The 20,500-nt window shown below is 37.8% G+C and overlaps 1 protein-coding gene across 3 annotated transcripts in view; it reads left to right on the top strand.

Moving 5' to 3' along the window:
• The window catches only part of COL4A5 (collagen type IV alpha 5 chain), a 280,778-nt gene extending 263,205 nt beyond the window's left edge, over positions 1 to 17,573 (top strand). For 2 of the 3 annotated variants that reach the window (XM_007992530.3, XM_073013467.1), the window contains exons 47-52: positions 6,014 to 6,112; positions 7,487 to 7,699; positions 12,793 to 12,970; positions 14,824 to 14,938; positions 15,283 to 15,455; positions 16,300 to 17,573. In XM_007992530.3, the coding sequence (XP_007990721.1) occupies positions 6,014 to 6,112; positions 7,487 to 7,699; positions 12,793 to 12,970; positions 14,824 to 14,938; positions 15,283 to 15,455; positions 16,300 to 16,381 (860 nt within the window). In that variant the 3' untranslated portion in view covers positions 16,382 to 17,573. The remainder of the gene's footprint in view (positions 1 to 6,013; positions 6,113 to 7,486; positions 7,700 to 12,792; positions 12,971 to 14,823; positions 14,939 to 15,282; positions 15,456 to 16,299) is intronic. The other variant, XM_073013468.1, reaches the window with a different exon arrangement.
• The last annotated feature ends 2,927 nt before the right edge of the window (positions 17,574 to 20,500 follow it).

Raw genomic sequence — 20,500 nt, 5'->3', positions numbered from 1 at the left:
TCTTATCAGCTTAAGGAGATTTTGGGCTGAGATGATGGGGCTTTCTAAATATACAATCATGTCATCTGCAAACAGGGACAATTTGACTTCCTCTTTTCCTAATTGAATACCCTTTATTTATTCCTCTTGCCTGATTGCCCTGGCCAGAACTTCCAACACTATGTTGAATAGGAGTGGTGAGATAGGGCATCCCTTTCTTGTGCCAGTTTTCAAGGGGAATGCTTCCAGTTTTTGCCCATTCAGTATGATATTGGCTGTGGGTTTGTCATAAATAGCTCTTATTATTTTGATATATGTTTCATCAATACCTAATTTATTGAGAGTTTTTGTCAGGAAGGGCTGTTGAATTTTGTCAAAGGCCTTTTCTACATCTGTTGAAATAATCATGCGGTTTTTGTCTTTGGCTCTGTTTATATGCTGGATTACATTTATTGATTTGCATATGTTGAACCAGCCTTGCATCCCAGGGATGAAGCCCACTTGATCATGATTGATAAGATTTTGATGTGCTACTGGATTTTGTTTGCCAGTATTTTATTGAGGATTTTTGCATCGATGTTCATCAGGGATATTGGTCTAAAATTCTCTTTTTTTGTTGTGTCTCTGCCAGGCTTTGGTATCAGGATGATGTTGGCCTCATAAAATGAGTTAGGGAGGATTCGTTCTTTTTCTATTGATTGGAATAGTTTCAGAAGGAATGGTACCAACTCCTGTTTGTACCTCTGCTAGAATTCGGCTGTGAATCCGTCTGGTCCTGGACTTTTTTTTGGTTGGTAGGCTATTAATTATTGCCTTAATGTCAGAGCCTGTTATGGGTCTATTCAGGGATTCAACTTCTTCCTGGTTTAGTCTTGGGAGACTGTATGTATCGAGGAATCTATTCATTTCTTCTAGGTTTTCTAGTTTATTTGCATAGAGGTGTTTATAGTATTCTCTAATGGTAGTTTGTATTTCTGTCGGATCGATGGTGATATCCCCTATATCATTTTTTATTGTGTCTATTTGATTCTTGTCTCTTTTATTTTTTATTAGTCTTGCTAGCAGTCTATCAATTTTGTTGATCTTTTCAAAAAACCAGCTCCTGGATTCATTGATTTTTTTGAAGGGTTTTTTGTGTCTGTATCTCCTTCAGTTCTGCTCTGATCTTAGTTATTTCTTGCCTTCTGCTAGTTTTTGAATGTGTTTGCTCTTGCTTCTCTAGTTCTTTTAATTGTGATGTTAGGGTGTCAATTTTAGATCTTTCCCACTTTCTCCTGTGGGCATTTAGTGCTATAAATTTCCCTCTACACACTGCTTTAAATGTGTCCCAGAGATTCTGGTATGTTGTATCTTTGTTCTCGTTGGTTTCAAAGAAGATCTTTATTTCTGCCTTCATTTCATTATGTACCCAGTAGTCATTCAGGAGCAGGTTGTTCAGTTTCCATGTAGTTGAGCGGTTTTGATTGAGTTTCTTAGTCCTGAGTTCTAGTTTGATTGCACTGTGGTCTGAGAGACAGTTTGTTATAATTTCTGTTCTTTAACATTTGCTGAGGAGTGCTTAACTTCTAACTATGTAGTCAATTTTGGAATAAGTGTGATGTGGTGCTGAAAAGAATGTATATTCTGTTGATTTGGGGTGGAGAGTTCTGTAGATGTCTATTAGGTCCACTTGGTGCAGGGTTGAGTTCAATTCCTGGATATCCTTGTTAATTTTCTGTCTCCTTGATCTGTCTAATGTTGTCAGTGGGGTGTTAAAGTCTCCCACTATTTTTGTATGGGGGTCTAAGTCTCTTTGTAAGTCTCTAAGGACTTGCTTTATGAATTTGGGTGCTCCTGTATTGGGTGCATATATATTTAGGATAGTTAGCTCTTCTTGTTGAATTGATCGCCTTTACCATTACGTAATGGCCTTCTTTGTCTCTTTTGATCTTTGTTGGCTTAAAGTCTGTTTTATCAGAGACTAGGATTGCAACCCCTGACTTTTTTTGTTTTCCATTTGCTTGGTAGATCTTCCTCCATCCCTTTATTTTGAGCCTATGTGTGTCTCTGCACATGAGATGCGTCTTCTGAATGCAGTACACTGATGGGTCTTGACTCTTTATCCAATTTGCCAGTCTGTGTCTTTTAATGGGAACATTTAGCCCATTTACATTTAAGGTTAATATCATTATGTGTGAACTTGATCCTGTCATTATGATGTTACCTGGTGATTTTACTCATTAGTTCATGCAGTTTTTTCCTAGCATCAATGGTCTTTACATTTTGGCATGTTTTTGCAGTGGCTGGTACCTGTTGTTCCTTTCCATGTTTAATGCTTCCTTCAGGAGCTCTTGTAAGGCAGGCCTGGTGGTGACAGAATCTCTCAGCATTTGCTTGTCTGTAAAGGATTTTATTTCTCCTTCACTTATGAAACTTAGTTTGGTTGGATATGAAATTCTGGGTTGAAAATTCTTTTCTTTAAGAATGTTGAATATTGGCCCCCACTCTCTTCTGGCTTGTAGAGTTTCTGCTGAGAGATCTGCTGTTAGTCTGATGGGCTTCCCTTTGTGGGTAACCTGACCTTTCTCTCCGACTGCCCTTAACCTTTTTTACTTCGTTTCAACTTTAGTGCATCTGACAATTATGTGTCTTGGAGTTGCTCTTCTCGAGGTGTATCTTTGTGGTGTTCTCTGTATTTCCTGAATTTGAGTGTTGGCCTGCCTTGCTAGGTTGGGGAAGTTCTCCTGAATAATATCCTGCAGAGTGTTTTCCAACTTGGTTCCATTCTCCCCGTCACTTTTAGGCACACCAATCAGACGTAGATTTGGTCTTTTCATATAGTCCCATATTTCTTGGAGGCTTTGTTCATTTCTTTTTACTCTTTTTTCTCTAAACTTCTCTTCTTGCTTCATTTCATTCATTTGATCCTCAGTCACTGATACCCTTTCTTCCAGTTGATCGAGTCAGTTAATGAAGCTTGTGCATTTGTCATGTAGTTCTCGTGTCATGGTTTTCATCTCTAGCAGGTTGTTTAAGGACTTCTCTACATTGGTTATTCTAGTTAGCCATTCGTCAAATGTTTTTCAAGGTTTTTAGCTTCTTTGCGCTGGGTTCGTAATTCCTCCTTTAGCTTGGAGAAGTTTGATTGTCTGAAGCCTTCTTCTCTCAACTCGTCAATGTCATTCTCTGTCCAGCTTTGTTCCGTTACTGTCAAGGAGCTGCATTCCTTTGGAGGGGGAGAGGTACTCTGATTTTTAGAATTTTCAGCTTTTCTGCAATGCTTTTCCCCCCATCTTTGTGTTTTTATCTACCTTTGGTCTTTGATGATGGTGATGTACAAATGGGGTTTTGGTGTGGATGTCCTCTCTGTTTGTTAGTTTTCCTTCTAACAGTCAGGACCCTCAGCTGCAGGTCTGTTGGAGTTTGCTCGAGGTCCACTCCAGACCCTGTTTGCCTGGGTATCAGCAGTGGAGGCTATAGAAGAGTAAATATTGCTGAACAGCAAATGTTGCTGTCTGATCATTCCTCTGGAAGCTTCATCTCAGAGGTGTGCCCGGCCGTGTGAGGTGTGAGGTGTCAGTCTGCCCCTAGTGGAGGGTGTCTCCCAGTTAGGCTACTCGGGAGTCAGGGACCCACTTGAGCAGGCAGTCTGTCCATTCTCAGATCTCAAACGCTGTGCTGGGAGAACCACTACTGTCTTCAATGCTGTCAGACAGGGACATTTACATCTACAGAGGTTTCTGCTGCCTTTTGTTTGGCTGTGCCCTGTCCCCAGAGGTGGAGTCTGCAGAGGCAGGCAGGCCTCCTTGAGCTGCGGTGGGATCCACCCAGTTCGAGCTTCCTGGCCACTTTGTTTACCTACTTAAGCATCAGCAATGGTGGGCGCCCCTCCCCCAGCCTCATTGCCACCTTGCAGTTAGATCTCAGACTGCTGTGCTAGCAATGAGGGAGGCTCCGTGGATGTGGGACCCTCCGAGCCAGGTGCTGGATGTAATCTGGTGTGCTGTTTACTAAGACCCTTGGTAAGGTGCAGTATTAGGGTGGGAGTGACCCGATTTTCCAGGTGCTGTGTGTCACAGTTTCCCATGGCTAGGAAAGGGAATACCCTTCCCCCTTGCACTTACTGGGTGAGGCAATGCCTCGCCCTGCTTCGGCTCTTGCTTGTTGGGCTGCACTCACTGTCCTGCACCCACTGTCCGACACACCCCAACGAGATGAACCCCGTACCTCAGTTAGAAATGCAGAAATCACCCATCTTCTGTGTCGCTCACACTGGGAGCTGGAGGCTGCAGCTGTTCCTATTCAGCCATCTTGTGCAGTTCAAGGAGCTGGTTTTTTTAAAAGATTAACAAAATGGATAGACCACTAGCAAGATTAATAAAGAAGAAAAGAGAGAAGAATCAAATAGACACAATAAAAAGTGATGAAGGGGATATCACCACCGATCCCACAGAAATACAAACTACCATCAGAGAATACTATGAACACCTCTATGCAAATAAACTAAAAAAATCTAAAAGAAATGGATAAATTCCTGGACACTTACACCCTCCCAAGACTAAACCAGGAAGAAGTCGAATCCCTGAATAGGCCAATAACAAGTTCTGAAATTGAGGCGGTAATTAATACCCTCCACCCAAAAAAAGTCCAGGGCCAGACGGATTCACAGGCAAGTTCTGCCAGAGGTACAAAGTGGAGCTGGTACAATTCCTTCTGAAACTATTCCAAATGATACAAAAAGGGGGACTCCTCCCTAACTCATTTTATGAGGCCAGCATCATTCTGATACCAAAACCTGGCAGAGAGACAGACACACAGAAAAAAGAAAATTTTAGTCCAATGTCCCTGATGAACATCGATGCGAAAATCCTCAAGGAAATACTGGCAAACCAAATCCAGCAGCACATCAAAATGCTTGTCCACCACAATTAAGTCGGCTTCATTGCTGGGATGCAAAGCTGGTTCAACATACACAAATTAATAAACGTAACCCATCACATGAACAGAACCAATGACAAAAAAACACGATTATCTCAATAGATGCAGAAAAGGCCTTCGACAAAATTCAACAGCCCTTTATGCTAAAAACTCTCAACAAACTAGGTATTGATGGGACATATCTCAAAATAATAAGAGCTATTTATGACAAACCCACAGCCAATATCATACTGAATGGGCAAAAGCTGGAAGCATTCCGTTTGAAAATGGCACAAGACAAGGGTGCCCTCTCTCACCACTCCTATGCAGATCATTCTTTTAAGGCTTATTCATTGGAGAACATTTCCCTAGTTCTCCTTTACATGTCAGAGGTTGTCTCTGACAATAGGAGTCTAAGCAACTAGTAGAATAGCAGACCACCACAAGTTCCATTTTCCTTTTTCTTGAAAGTGTGAATTTCTCATGGTTGAATTTCTTTTAGACCATGTCAGGTTACTATTAGCCCCTCTGGCTGTTCCAATTTGAACAACTAGTTAATGTTAAAAAAATTAATGAAATTAATGAAATGAAAATGTATTTAAGATCTGGTGCTTTCTGTACATCATCCATCAGAAAGATTGAAAGCTGATTTGTTGGGCTATCAGTTTCCCACTGTGAAGCCCCTTGTCTTTTAAACAAACTGGTGTCTAGGTGGCCATTTTACTCTATGCTTATAGCCAACTTTCATTAATCATTATAAAAGAAAGCAAGAACTAACTTCAGTCTTTCGCTCTTATTAAGTAATCAAGTGACAGTCTTATTAAAAACAAAGTATACCTGGCAGTAACTTATGGTGGGATGGTAAACAAAAGTTGGGACTTACATTCTTGTCTGATTCTGAAGACCAAGAGAACACAACTCCATTAAAAGCATCCCAGAAGCAAATGGATTATTTAAAACTAAAGCTAAATCCTTGTTGGCTTTTTTGGTCCTGGACTTGAGTTATCTCTTCATTTTTCTAGATTTAAGACAAAACCAAATTGGGAATTCAGTGTCTGGAGAATCTTTTGTCCCCTATATCTGTCCAGATGTGAGAATATTCTACTCATATTTGAATACCTCATTTATTTTCCTGTAGGTCCAACTGGCCCTCCAGGAGATCCTGGACGCAATGGACTCCCTGGCTTTGATGGTGCAGGAGGGCGCAAAGGAGACCCAGGTCTGCCAGGACAGCCAGGTAAGACAAGTAAAACGTGCTGTTGGTGGAGGGGAAAGTCTTTGAGTTTGGGAGACCTCTGGACGTAAGGCCTCCACTTAGAGCTGTGAGATCTTCCCTTGATGTTAGCATAGCTGACTGGTGAATATGGAACTGGGGAAAATAGCAAAGCACATAATAAGGAGATTTGTCACTATAAGAGAAGCATACAAGGTTACTTTTATTTGTGTTTAGAGCAGTGGAAAACTCAGTTCTTTCTCACAATGAGAATTTTCCAGGCACTCACTGTACTTACTTGTTCAGCAAATTTTCAATATGTTGATTTAAATCCCTTGCTTGAAATTATTGTTAATATTTCCACATTTGAAAATATCACAGCAGGCTGTAATTTCTTTCATAAAGAGCAGCAAATATAAACGAACAGTTTAAATGATTGCCATAGACCTTTAAGAGTCATGGTGACGTTTCATGTTGAGATGATAAATTGATATTAGGAGCATTAATAGGTGCTCCTGATAATACTGAGTCTGATATCTATTAGATTTTCAATCTGTACTCAGTCTACTTCCAAAAAGAATTTGAGTCAACTTGATATAAAAAATACACTAATGTTAAGATTTCTAAAATAGAAATAGAGGATCATACATTATATAGATCAGTAATATATGTTAACAACTCTAGATTATATAAATATAACTCTAAATAAACATAAAGAGTTTGTATTTCAAATATCAGTGGCAGCAAGGCAAAGTGGTAATACCTATAGCCTTCCTAGAGTCAATGCCCTGCCATTTCATTAATGCTATGTTTCTAGGGCAATAATGAGTTAGTGTCATCTTCATCACAAGAGTTTCTGTGAAGTTTCCCTAAAGTGAAAATTTATACACACACTGTCCAAAGGCCCGTGTATACAGAAAATTATTAAATGAACTCAAACCAAGAGGCTAAATCAAGAAGGGAAGCCAGTGGTAGATTGAAAATGGGCATTTTGAAAATACTTCTTTAGAATGCCCTGCCTGTTCTCTACACAAAAATGTATGCCTGAGAATAATTTCCCCAGACAGATTCAAAGGAAAATGTTTTTCAGCAATGAAGCTGGTAGATTGATGGCAACCACACCCTTCCTTTCTCATTGATGAACAAAACAGCAGGCTGAAAATTGGTCATGGAGTTCAGATTCTTTTAGTACAACGAGAGACTAAATAACATACAGACTCTCCAAATAAGCATATTTTATTTGTCTCCTAGCCCATGATATCTGACAATGCCTTTATAGACACTCTATAAATATCAACTAAGTTAACTAGTCAAATGAGGTAATAATGTTTTGTCAATAACCGTAAGAGTGGATCAGAGCTTACTTAATCTTGTATACTGATGGTTTCGTGGAAATAGGCACCCGTGGTTTGGATGGTCCCCCCGGGCCAGATGGATTGCAAGGTCCCCCAGGTCCCCCTGGAACCTCCTCTATTGCACATGGATTTCTTATTACACGCCACAGCCAGACAACGGATGCACCACAATGCCCGCAGGGAACACTTCAGATCTATGAAGGCTTTTCTCTCCTGTATGTACAAGGAAATAAAAGAGCCCATGGCCAAGACTTGGGTGAGATAATCAATATTTAATTTCCTACTGTGCATTTTGTTTTTGTTTCAGAAATCCTGTTGGGTTCTAGAGTAGCCTTGGCCAAAGTGCCTCTCTCTATTCTTTTGGGGCTTCCGAACTGAAAACTACGCCAAAGGCAACTGAATATATTCACCATGATTTTTAAATAAATAATATTTAACCTTAAACTAAAAGCATTAATTAGCTCTTATGAGTGCAATTCTTGGCCTAAAGCAAATCATTTCACAAAGGCCACATTTACTTTTAGTTAGATTAGCTATTAATGAAACAGTTTCACTGGGCTCTCTGCAGTATAGCAGCTGCTTGAGTGTGCAGTGTTTAAGATTCATGGAAGATAGTTACCTCATCTTTGAAACTGGTCTTCATCAAGTTCATAAGTTCTGAAGAGAATCTTGGTTCATAGATCAAAGAAAGTAAGGTCATTGCTTAATTATGCTAGTTTGTAGTTCCTAAAATAAGTACCTTAGCTTTATAAAGTATTACTGGAGTCATTTAAAGCTATATAAAGTATGACATTTCTGTACAAAATCCATTTCATTTAAAGTGCTCCCATGTATCTTCTCTATACTGGGGTGGACAGCAAAGTTGATGGGATGACACTGGACTGAATCACTCTCAAGGACTCTTCCATCCCCATGAATTCTTTTCCTGGAATTTTGACTTTGGATGTTGAAGTCCCATTGTCTTACCTGGGGCTGCGTGGTGTTTTTTTTTGTTTTTTTTTTTTTTTTGAGACGGAGTCTCCCTCTATCATCCAGGCTGGTGTGCAATGGTGCAGTCTCAGCTCACTGCAACCTCTGCCTCCCAGGTTCAAGCAATTCTTCTGCTTTAGCCTCCCGAGTAGCTGGGATTACAGGTGCCCGCCAGCATGCCTGGCTAATTTTTGTATTTTTAGTAGAGACGGGGTTTCACCATGTTGGCCAGGCTGGTCTTGAACTGCTGACCTCGTGATCTGCCCACTTCTGCCTCCTAAAGTGTTGGAATTACAGGCGTGAGCCACCACTCCCAGCAGGGCTGCCTATTTTAAGACTGACTATCCCCTTTGCCTCCATAAAGACTTTTAAGAAGATAGTCTGGGCTCCCAGTTTCTGGAATCTCTATGATGAGAAGCTTCCTGAGGTCTCATTGGCTGGGCCATTCATTCTGTGGAAACGGTTCTGCAGCAACAGAGACCCCGGAGGTCAGCTTTACTCCCTACTTTTAGAAGGCATATGGCCACACCTGCCAGCCAGTTCTGGCCCACCAGAGTAAGGATATTCACTTACATGTAAGTCAGTGGTCATAGGTCATTTTATGAAACCAAATAATGTAAGGGTTTGCCCAATAACTTTCTTCTCTGTCTTCTTTTTTTCCCACTTATATTTCCTTTTTCTCTTTTTCAACTTTCCTCTGCACTTTTCTTTCTCTTTTTCACTTGGTTACATATTTTTAAATTTTATAACTGACAAATCTTCATTAAATTAGTAATTAAATTATCTTTCCATAATTTAATTGAATAATAAATATCTAAATAATTAATTTAATATCTTCAGGTAATTTTCTCTAGTCTTTCTCCTATAAAATTCTTCTTTTTTGTTCAATCTCTCTACACTGTCAGTCTTATAATCAAACTTTAAACTTCACATCCCTAACCTACCAGGTCAACAGAGGAACCATTAGAAGTTTTGAGCACTACGAAATTAAAAAATGTAATGCACGAGACTCCGTCTCAAAAAAAAAAAAAAATGTAATGCAAAGAGAAGATAGAATCTGCTATCAGCATGTAATTATAACTTTTCGGAATCCATGTATTTGCTCGAATAAGAACAGTCAGATTTAGAGTCTATAAATAGACCGTGACTCTGGTAGTTTAGGCCTCAGACACAGGGAAGGCCATGACAGAGCCTAAGATCCTAGGAATGGTCCTGGATTGCAGAGGCTTTGCTGGGGCTCACACAAGGATCACATTGGAGGTATCTTGATGACTAAGCAAAGATAGAGGCAGCTGTAACTTTGATGTTAAAGAAACAATTACCTCCTGATCGAATAAATGCAGTCTGTGTTGAATTAGTGGAAGGATTATACAATGTAAGAAAGAGGACGGAGAAGATGGATTAAATACTAAAGCTTTTCTGTCTGGGAGAAAAATAAAACATACTGAGAACCATTAGTCTATTAAAGTCTTATAACTGTAGGGTATAGAGGGCATTGGGAGTATATGGGATCACTCTCTCTTCAAAAATTTGGAGACTATATCCCAGAATTCTGCATCACTGTAGGCAGCCACAGGTGCAACCAGATACTCCAGATACTTCCATCATTATGGGCCTTCCTTTTATTTACCTTTCTTTTCTCTTCCTTATAAGACCGGGTATTTTCAGTTCTGTCCCAAATTAGGCAGTAGAATAGTTTTCTTTTTAAATTACTTTATAATGTACAAAGCATTTTCATGTCCATTGTCTAATTTAATTTACACAACTATGATTAAGAAAAAGTATAGAAATATTCTGCTTTTTCATTTTACACACAAAGAGACTGGCTAACAGGTTAAATAACTTACTGAAACCTTACACAGTTAGAAAGTGATGGAGGTAAGACTTGAATCCAACACCTGCCAATTCTAAATCCATTTCTTTTTAAATTTTCCCTTGTTGTTCACTCTTACAGGACTGTGAGTCAGTCAGGTTTTTCTTAACTAGTTTTTTAAATGCATAAATTTGACTAAATCAATGATTTTCAACCTAGGGAATTTTCTGAAGACTCCTAGTCCTATGCCAAATCTATTGTATAAAAATTCCAAATAATTCTGACAGTACAGGTTTGAGATCTATTAGTCTTTTATCAGTCATCTTCAGTCTGAGATAAGCATACCCCTTTGAATATATGAAGAATTTCCAAGATGCACGGAGGCATAATTTTTTAAAAATCAAATTTCAACTCCTTGACTTTTATATGTATTTTCTCCTAAAGTCAATCTGACTTTAGCAGATGTGCTTTGGGCAATCTCCTTTCCCATATCTCCTTTCACTGTCATGCCTTCTCCACCTTGTAAGAGTCATACTCTTGCACATTGCCTTGAAGTATGAAAACCTCTGACAGGCAAATTCAAAGGGATAATTCAAAATAACAGTTTTGCTAAAGATACAATTACTGTTAAATCCAGCAGTCCCATTACTGGATATTTACCCAAAAGAAAATAATATATCAAAGGGATAGTTGTACTCACATGTTTATTGTAGCACTATTCACAATAGCAAAGATATGGAATCAACCTAAGTATCCAGCAAAGGATGAATGGATAAAGAAGATGTGGTGTATATACACAATGGAATATTATTCAGCCATATAAAAAATGAAATCATGTCATTTGCAGCAACATGGTTGGAAGTAGAAGTCATTATCTTAAGTGAAATAAGCCAGGCACAAAAAGACAAGTATCACATGTTCTCACTTATATGTGGGAGCTAAAAATTTGAACACGTGGAGGCAGAGAATGAAAAGACAGATAGCAGAGACTGGGAAGGGTATGTGTGGGGAAGGGAGAGGATGAAGAGAAGTGGGTTAAGGGATACAAACATACAGTAAGATAGAAGGAATTAATTCCATATTTGATAGCAGAAGAGGATGACTATACTTAAAAAAAAAATTGTACATGCGTGATGTATACCCTAAATACCCTGACTTGATCACTGTGCATTATATACATACAAAAAATGTTCATGTACCCCATTATTTTGCATAAATAAAAAATTAATAGTTTTGTTAATGTCTCCATTAACTCAAACTCTGTAATTCACTTTTAATCTATCTTACTAAGAAATACGTTTCTAATAAAAGTTTATTGTAATAATTATATAAAAATTTATAATATATATATTTTTATCAGTTATGAATTAATAATAACAGGTCAAAATAAAACGTTTAACATGTAAAGTCTTATAGTCACAAAAAGTTTTTAAAAAGTATTCAATTTTAATTTTTGAGAAATATGATAGCATGATCAATAAAAAACTTTCAAAAATAAAAATATGTTACATTAGGATAAAACTGTGTGAGAAAAGTGGAAGGGAAATATAATTTTTAAATGTAGAAGGAGCAATGTATAATTTCCAACTGTTAAAGACAAGTTTATATATTTTCTATAATGGTAAATGTTAGATCTCAAATCATTATATTGGATGCATTTAAAAGAGTGATATAAAAGTTTGTTCTTAGATATCAATATTCACAAAACACCATAAATGAAAGCTGGCAAGGTAGAAATGTGGTTTGCAAATTCCCAGTCCCTACTATTACAAAGTGGAATACAGAAGAGTGGGTGTGGAGCTGAGAGACAATAGCTAATATCTTAATACTGGCACAGTATCAATTTAAACTTATGATGAAATTTAGATATCAAAACTTTAGATATTTAACTTTCAAAAGTGTAAGTGCATTTTTCATCATTCTTTTGTGAGTAAATGAGAAAAGAAAGGCTTGATCACAAGTAAAAATAACCTCTCTTGTCCTACTAGCTCTGAATTTCAAAGATTAGTTTCTTTCTTTTTTTGGTTTGCTTTCCCCTCACATCTTTCCTTCCTATCTTATTTTTTTCCTTTTTACGTATTCTTCAAACCTGTCTGCGGTGGCTCTGCACACTGGCCAGTATTACTGTTGTCCCTAGGCCTAAGGAGATTGCAAATTCACACAAGATACACACTGAGGATGTCTTAGAAGAAGAGAGGGCAGCCTGGAGCACGAAATATTGATAATATATCGTAAGGACTCAGTATGTGTCCTTCACTTGCACACAATGAATTACTAAATATTCTGCATAAGACACCATTGTTTATAAGATGCATCACTAGTTTAAAAACAGCATTGGGGAATAATATAATGAGCTACCACAATAAATATTAGCATACATTATAAAACACATCCTAATTTTATAAATGTTAAAATATGAGTAAATCTTAGATTTAAGAAATATAGTATATTTATTACCTATGAAAAGCTGGCAAGTTTCCTCGAAAGGCTGTCTGCTATTGTTTTAGAAGAAACTAAAGTATCATCATCATGCAGTCCTTTATTGTTTTCTCTCCAAATCTTTCCAGGGACGGCTGGCAGCTGCCTTCGTCGCTTTAGTACCATGCCTTTTATGTTCTGCAACATCAATAATGTTTGCAACTTCGCTTCAAGAAATGACTATTCTTACTGGCTCTCTACCCCAGAGCCCATGCCAGTGAGCATGCAACCCCTAAAGGGCCAGAGCATCCAGCCATTCATTAGTCGGTAAGGTATTGATTTAGCTGTGACTTTTACCAATCCCCAGTTAATTAGCTAGTCATATTTGAGTCCAAAGCTAACAATCTGATGATATTCCTCCTAGGTTAGGTAGAACAGAGGTACCTCTTACTATTCAATTAAGTATTTAATTTGACTCATATTTATTGGTGGTCTGCTTTTGACCAGGCCCCCATGATAGACATAGTGTAATAGCCAGATAACTGACAGTGTAGTACTTATTTATTACATAAATTTGTCTAATATATATCAGATTTGGGCTAAGTTCTATAATAAATATAATAAAAATGTTATGAAAGCATAGGGAAAGAGATGTTTAATTTCAAATGGAGAAATCTGGGATGACCATATGGAAAAAATATGTCTTGAACTGATCAGTCCTTGAATGACTAGACGGACTTGAGGCACAGGCAGTTATAAAGGGGAGATATATACTAGGCAGATAAAATGACAATAGGTAATAAAGTAATGTATCTAGGGTGTAGTATGTAAAGGTTATGTTGGGAGAAAAGATTGCAAAGTTAGCTTGAGCCCAGATGGTAGAAGGCCTTGTGTACCAAATTGTAGTTTGAAGTTTACTTGATATGTAACAAGGAGCCCCGAAATATTTTAGAGCTACACTTCAGATTAGATTATAGTGCCATCAATGTGTAACATGGATTACAGAAGGGATAGTCTTGAGGTAGAGAGAACAATTGGATTGAATGGTATTGCTATAGCCCTGATGTGAGTAAATTGGAACTCACAGTAGGGTACATGTATCATGTTATTAGGCTAGATAGGATTTGACAGTTGATAGCTATGGGAAGAAGATGGTGGCTGAGATTTGGAGCATGAGTAACTAAGAGGATACAATTAATAGAGTTTTGCCATTTTGAAACCTAGTTTAACTCAGTCTCCCAGGAATATTGGTTATTGCCATTTTTATTCTGATCGTGACCCAGGATTTCAGTAACCATAAAGGATGAATTGCTGGAAAGTCTGCTTCCTTTGATAGTAAATATAAAGATTAAAGCTGGTTCAGCCTTAGTAGCAAATTCATGGTGCCCTTTTTAATACATTTTCCTGAATCCTTTGGGAATTTGGGAGTGTGTGAGTGTGTGTGTGTGTAATTTTGTCAGTCCCAACTCTTGGGAGTAAAACCTTGTCTAAATGTATTACTTATTTTGTTAGGTAAACTGCAAAACTGGCCTCAGTAATATGTCAAGAGGTCCACTCATGTTTTTCATTAAAGATATGGAAGGCTCAGCTATATTCATTCTGTTGCTATTTTACTTGATTTTATAGATTTCAGCCACATCTCCAAGTGCCTGGGTACCTGCCCAGCATTCTGGATATGTTGTACTTCTCCATATATAGTCAAATGTTTAATAAATGTCCTTTGGACCAACAATAATGGGTAGAGATTGAGAAAGTGTCCGTTTCTTATATTTTCGAGTCTTTCTGACCTTGTTCTTACCACAGTTTCAGCATTACTAAATGTCTCCCCTCCAATTGAGCACTTTGACAACAAGTAGTATGTGCAATACAGCAAGCCAAACTCTTATGGCAATTAAGGCATTGACTATAGGAAGTATGAATAGAAATTTAGGGCAGAATGGAATATCAAAAGGCCATTGCACTGGTTCTGCAGTTTTTTGACAAAAGTTTACAGTTTATTATGTATATTGGGAGACAATACTTAGCAAATGCAATCCTCAAAGTGCATTTCTTCACCTTTTGTGATCATTGAAAGACACATTAATTGGCTTCCATACCAGGAAGGCTTCCAATGAAGCAGGACGGCTACTTTTCACATGCTCACTCTGTAGATTATGTTCCTTTTCCTTTTCCTTTACCAGATGTGCAGTATGTGAAGCTCCAGCTGTGGTGATCGCAGTTCACAGTCAGACGATCCAGATTCCCCGTTGTCCTCAGGGATGGGATTCTCTGTGGATTGGTTATTCCTTCATGATGGTATTTTACACTCTTCCTTACATTTGTCATAATAGCTGACTGTCCGTTCCATCTACATTTCTTCCCAATATGAGGAATCCCTGTCATTTGCATAACAAGAAGCTTAAACTTCAAACAGCTTCTATCCAAGCACTCTGTTCCCCCTCACACATTTTTTGTAACATATTTTCATAATCTGCCTATTACTTTTTTTGACTACCCTTGGTGTGGATACTATTGTCTTACCTCTGGGCCTGTTTATTCACTGGATTTGAATCTGGCCAAGCCCAGCACACATCTTTGGATATTCACTAAGCTATTATGGCAGATGGGTATTGCGGCACATTTTTCCTTGTCTTTTATAGCATACAAGTGCAGGGGCAGAAGGCTCAGGTCAAGCCCTAGCCTCTCCTGGTTCCTGCTTGGAAGAGTTTCGTTCAGCTCCCTTCATCGAATGTCATGGGAGGGGTACCTGTAACTACTATGCCAACTCCTACAGCTTTTGGCTGGCAACTGTAGATGTGTCAGACATGTTCAGGTAAAGTGCTTATAGCTTTAATTCAGGTCCAAAGCTTCCTTCAGAGATGCTAGGGAAGAAAGAGACAATTTATGGGTGGTTTATTCTCAACAAATGTTGGGAATGTATTGGATTGTGTACTTTGTTCTTGCTTGTTATTCTCATATACATGACTCAGGTCAGAAAAACAGACTTGATTAATATTAGGTGAGTTTGGTTTGTGATAGCTTAGTAGCAATCCTTCAATAATGAAACAGAGATAAAGAAAGGTTATGTGACCTTCCTAATAAGTCAGCAGCTGTTCAACTAGATTGAGGCCACCCCAGGAAATGAAGTTACAGTCTGTCTTCTCCCTCTCAGTTCAGTGGTCTCCTTTCCCAGGATATTTTAAAGATTCTGATTTAAGTGTTTGAATGAGCAAGACATACATAATATATGTACCTCAGGATACTTCAATCTATTGATTTTTTTCAGTTTATTTTTCTGTGTTGCTTTTGAATTATCACTACTTGATATTTTTCTTATGGTCCTTGTTATCTATTCATCATCAGTTGCCCAGATTTCCCTCATCCTGTGAATATTAGAAAAATGTATGAGAGAAAGAGAAAAAAATAGAAAATAAGAAGGAGACACAAATATACAAAGATAATAGTGTTGGGGAGAATAGTTAGAAAATATCTGTGACCACTAATGATTCTTAAATCATACTAGTCACTGCATTAGATCATATTGCTGAAAAGTAAACCATTAAGTCACCAAGAGAGCTACTTAACACAAAGAGAATGTTTAGTTATAAATTTGAACCAATAACAGAATTGAAATACCAGAAAATATGGATCTGATTGTCTTATTTCTTATTTCCCAGTAAACCTCAGTCAGAAACACTGAAAGCAGGAGACTTGAGGACACGAATTAGCCGATGTCAAGTGTGCATGAAGAGGACATAACATTTTGAAGAATTCCTTGTGTGTTTTAAAGTGTGATATATATATATACATATATATATATATATATAAAAATATATAAAATTCCTAGGATGCAATGTCTCCTTGTCCCCAACTTTACTACTGCTGCCGTCAATGGTGCTACTACATATGACCAAGATAACATGCTGACTAGTAACCATGAAGATTCAGATGTACCTCAGCAATGCACCAGAGCAAGGTCTCTATTATTTTTCTACTAAAGAAATAAGAAAGTGAATTTACTTTTTGGGTCCAGAATGATTTTCTCCAAGAATTATAAGATGAAAATTATATATTTTGCCCAGTTACTAAAATGATACATTAAAACTTCAGTTAAAAGAAGAGTTACACTGAGTAAAATAAAAGACTGCAGTTTGTAGGAAGAATTATTTTTCATGGTGCTACTAATCCTGCTGTATCCCAGGTTTTTAATATAAAGGTGTTAAGCCTATTTTGCTTTGTAAGTAAAGGATGTGTATATTGTGAACAGCCTTTTAGCTCAAAATGTTGAGTCATTTACATATGACATAGCATGAATCACCTTTTACAGAAAATGTAGGAAACCTTAGAATACAGACAGCAATATTTTATATTCATGTTTATCGAAGTGAGAGAATTTATATTCCTACATCAAGTTACTACTGAGAGTAAATTTATTTTGAGTTTTATCCCCTAAGTTCTGTTTTGATTTTTTTAAAAAACAAACCCTTTTAGTCACTTTAATCAGAATTTTAAATGTTCATGTTACATACCAAATTATAATATCTAATGGAGGAATTTGTCTTTTGCTATATTCTCCAAGATTATCTCTTAAGACCATATGCCCCCTGTTTTAACGTTTCTTACGTCTTGTTTTTACTCATTTCCGACTGGACAAAGTTCTTCCAAACAATTCTGAGAAACAAAGCACACACATAGAATTAACAATTCTCTTCCCTGTGCTGCTTATGAAAGAATCTTCCTGTGGTCTCTGTTTGTACAAAACTGGGAAACAACACTTGGTTAGTCTCTTTTAAGTTACAAAAAGCCAATTGATGTTTCTTATTCTTTTTAAATTTTAAATACTTTATTATAAATATTCACAGGATACCTTATTTCCCTAGCTGTCGTCTTCTCACTTAATGTTTTTTAAATCCACCAATATAAATTTAATTAAAGATATATGTTGTAAGGATGGTCTGTTGTGTATCTCTTCAGCCTGTGTGGAAAAAAACCCTGCTCATTTACAGATAGATTACCAATCTGCACGTCAACAAGTCATCTTTTCCCAGGGAATCGGTTTCTCCATGCTTTGATCACTCTGATAGTAGATAGAAAACATATAGTAATGTAAACTGTTTCCAATGAAGAAAACTACCTATTGGAAGATATTTCTGAGATAATAAATTTCTTGACAACATTGTGTTAATGGCTGAGAAAGGAAACAACTGGCTTCTATTTGGGGAAGAATTCATTAATAATGTTTCAAGCAAGTTAGTGAGCTAATATTCCTAATGATTAAGAATGAACATGCATAGTTCTCTAAAATAGTCAAGGACTTGTTAAAAATAAGATATTAAAAACTTCCATAAAAAATTTGTGTTACAGCTAAAAGATAAAACAACCAAAACAATTTTGAGTATTCTAAATCCTAATATGAACCTATGCAAAATCTAAAGCTTAGAATCTCTAGTGGTAAAACTTAGGATCCAAATAATGAGAACTGTCTAATAATGTTGTTGATTCTGGATAGCCAACTGTAAATTTTAGCTTTATTTTTTCATCTAGTCCCCTGCGTAAAGTCAGTAATGAGTAATTGTAACTGAAAACACCATATCACTGCCCCACAGATTTTTCTACATAGTGTACACTCAAAGGTGCTCCTTCTGTTACAGTCGCAAACACGAATTCCAAATATTTTGCTTTTTGTAGCTTTCCCTCTCATTTATAGCTGGTTGAAAGCCTTGGCCCAAACAGAATCTCCTTTTTGTTTGTTTGTTTTGTTTTGTTTTGTTTTGAGACAGGGTCTCCTCTGTCACCCAGGCTGGAGTGCAATGGCGTGATCTCAGCTCACTGCAACATCTACCTCCTGGGTTCAAGTGATTCTCCCACCTCAGCCTCCCGAGTAGCTGGAGCTACAGGTGCATACCACCACGCCTGGCTAATTTTGTGTAGTTTTAGTAGAGATGGGGTTTCACCATGTTGCCCAGGCTGGTCTTGAACTCCTGAGCTCAAGCGATCTGCCTGCTTTGACCTCCCAGAGTGCTGAGATTACAGGCGTGAAGCCACCACACCCATCCCAGAACCTCCTAATTTTTAAATTGTTGCATGTGCAGCTAGTCTAGATGTTTCTGAAATCCCCTAACTATTCCTAGCCCTGCTTTGTTGTTTGAAGTACACAAATTCATTCCAGGACATTAATATTGTTAACCCTCCCTTGCCAGGGATTATTCAAAGATTAATCTAGCTGCTCTACTAGTTACCTATGGTGAGTTTTTTGTGTTTTGTTTTGTTTTTGTTTTTGTTTTTTAGGTTTTTTTTTTTTTAAAATCATCTGTGAAAATTCCAGAAGTACTATGGTGAGTTTTACAGTCATACACAATTAATGGTTTTCTCACATTGGCAGGAAATGAATGAACTATTCTGCTTAATCAGATAGTTTGACTACCAAATAGTTATGTGTACCAAATGTGCTTTTACCAGTTAATGAATCTTTCGTGATTCAGATGTTACTTAAGGACCAAATCCTAGTCTTTTATAGCTCTGTGTGTGTGTGTGTGTGTGTGTGTGTGCGCGTGCGCGCGCGTGCGCCCACACGGATGTGCACATGTATCTTTCGAAAAGTTGAGGTCTACATGAATAACTTCCTATACACACACACACGTATACATGTAGAAACACACACACACACACACGTTTAAGAAAGTAGACATTCCAATTATTTTTATAGCTTATTGGCCTGATCTATGCCATGGTGTCACACTCATTGCTTCCAAAGGAGGTTGTATTGGACACCTTGTGATTGTATGATGTTTTTTCTCACCCAGCCAAATTTGAAGAACACTTTTTCATTCTTGTAGTGGCAATGAGGTTCTTTGCCTCAATGTCATGCCAAGCCATCAAACCCTTATTCAGAAGTTAATCACAAGAGGGCGCTGTTGCCTATAAAAATGAATCAGCATGTGTAATGATTTGTTTGAGCTCATTTGTGGTGATGGGGTTGTCCAAAGTCCTGTTTCTAGATTCCCTGTTTTAAGTTTCATGTATTCTTTCAGCCTCATAAAAATCATTAGCAAATATTTTAAGAGGTGGCCTACTTTCCCAATGTCTGCATCCAAAATGAAGAGAACAGCTTTGCTGTCAAAGATTCTCTCTCTCTCTCTCTCTTTTTTTTTAGACGGAGTTTCGCTCTTATTCCCCGGGCTGGAATGCAATGGCGCGATCTCGGCTCACTGCAGCCTCTGCCTCCCGGGTTCAGCGATTCTCCTGCCTCAGCCTCCCGAGTAGCTGGGATTACAGGCGCACGCCACCATGCTCGGCTAATTTTGTATTTTTAGTACAGACAGGTTTCTCCATGTTAGTCAGATTCTCTTCTTAAGAGCCTGATTAGCAGTTGGTTCTGGTAGCACTTCCCATGCCTCTCAACACAGAAGCAAGGAGCAATCACTTTTGTTTGACCGGAACTTCAATTGGTTTCCTTGGCAGAGAAACTCAGTTCTCAGGCTGGACTATACAACACCTTCATCCCTAGGCAGCTCCAAAATACATGGAATAATATTTAAAAATCATATGTCATTTCCATTTTAGAGCAGTGGTTTTTAGAGTATATTCAGGGAGCTTGGAAAGTTTGTTTGGTGGAAATACTCCTAAGTTGGAATTGAATCCAGAGAGGCCTGTCCCTGAGTTCCACATCAACACTCCAACACTTTCTTTAGCTCCAACAGTAAAGTTCGTTATATTTTGTTTACACTTAATATACATAAACACATAGAAGCAATTTGAGTTGGCTAACTGTAACCTCCATTGGTCATATTTTACATGCAGTAGTTTCCCTTATTTGACTCCCTTTAGCAGAAATTTACACTAGGAATCATATGAGCAAACATAAAGTCAGCTGGGCCA

The sequence above is a fragment of the Chlorocebus sabaeus genome, chromosome X, assembly GCF_047675955.1.
Source record: "Chlorocebus sabaeus isolate Y175 chromosome X, mChlSab1.0.hap1, whole genome shotgun sequence".
Lineage (NCBI taxonomy): Eukaryota > Metazoa > Chordata > Mammalia > Primates > Cercopithecidae > Chlorocebus > Chlorocebus sabaeus.
Note: the sequence above shows the minus strand (reverse complement) of the source record. Positions and strands in the feature narration are given on the sequence as shown.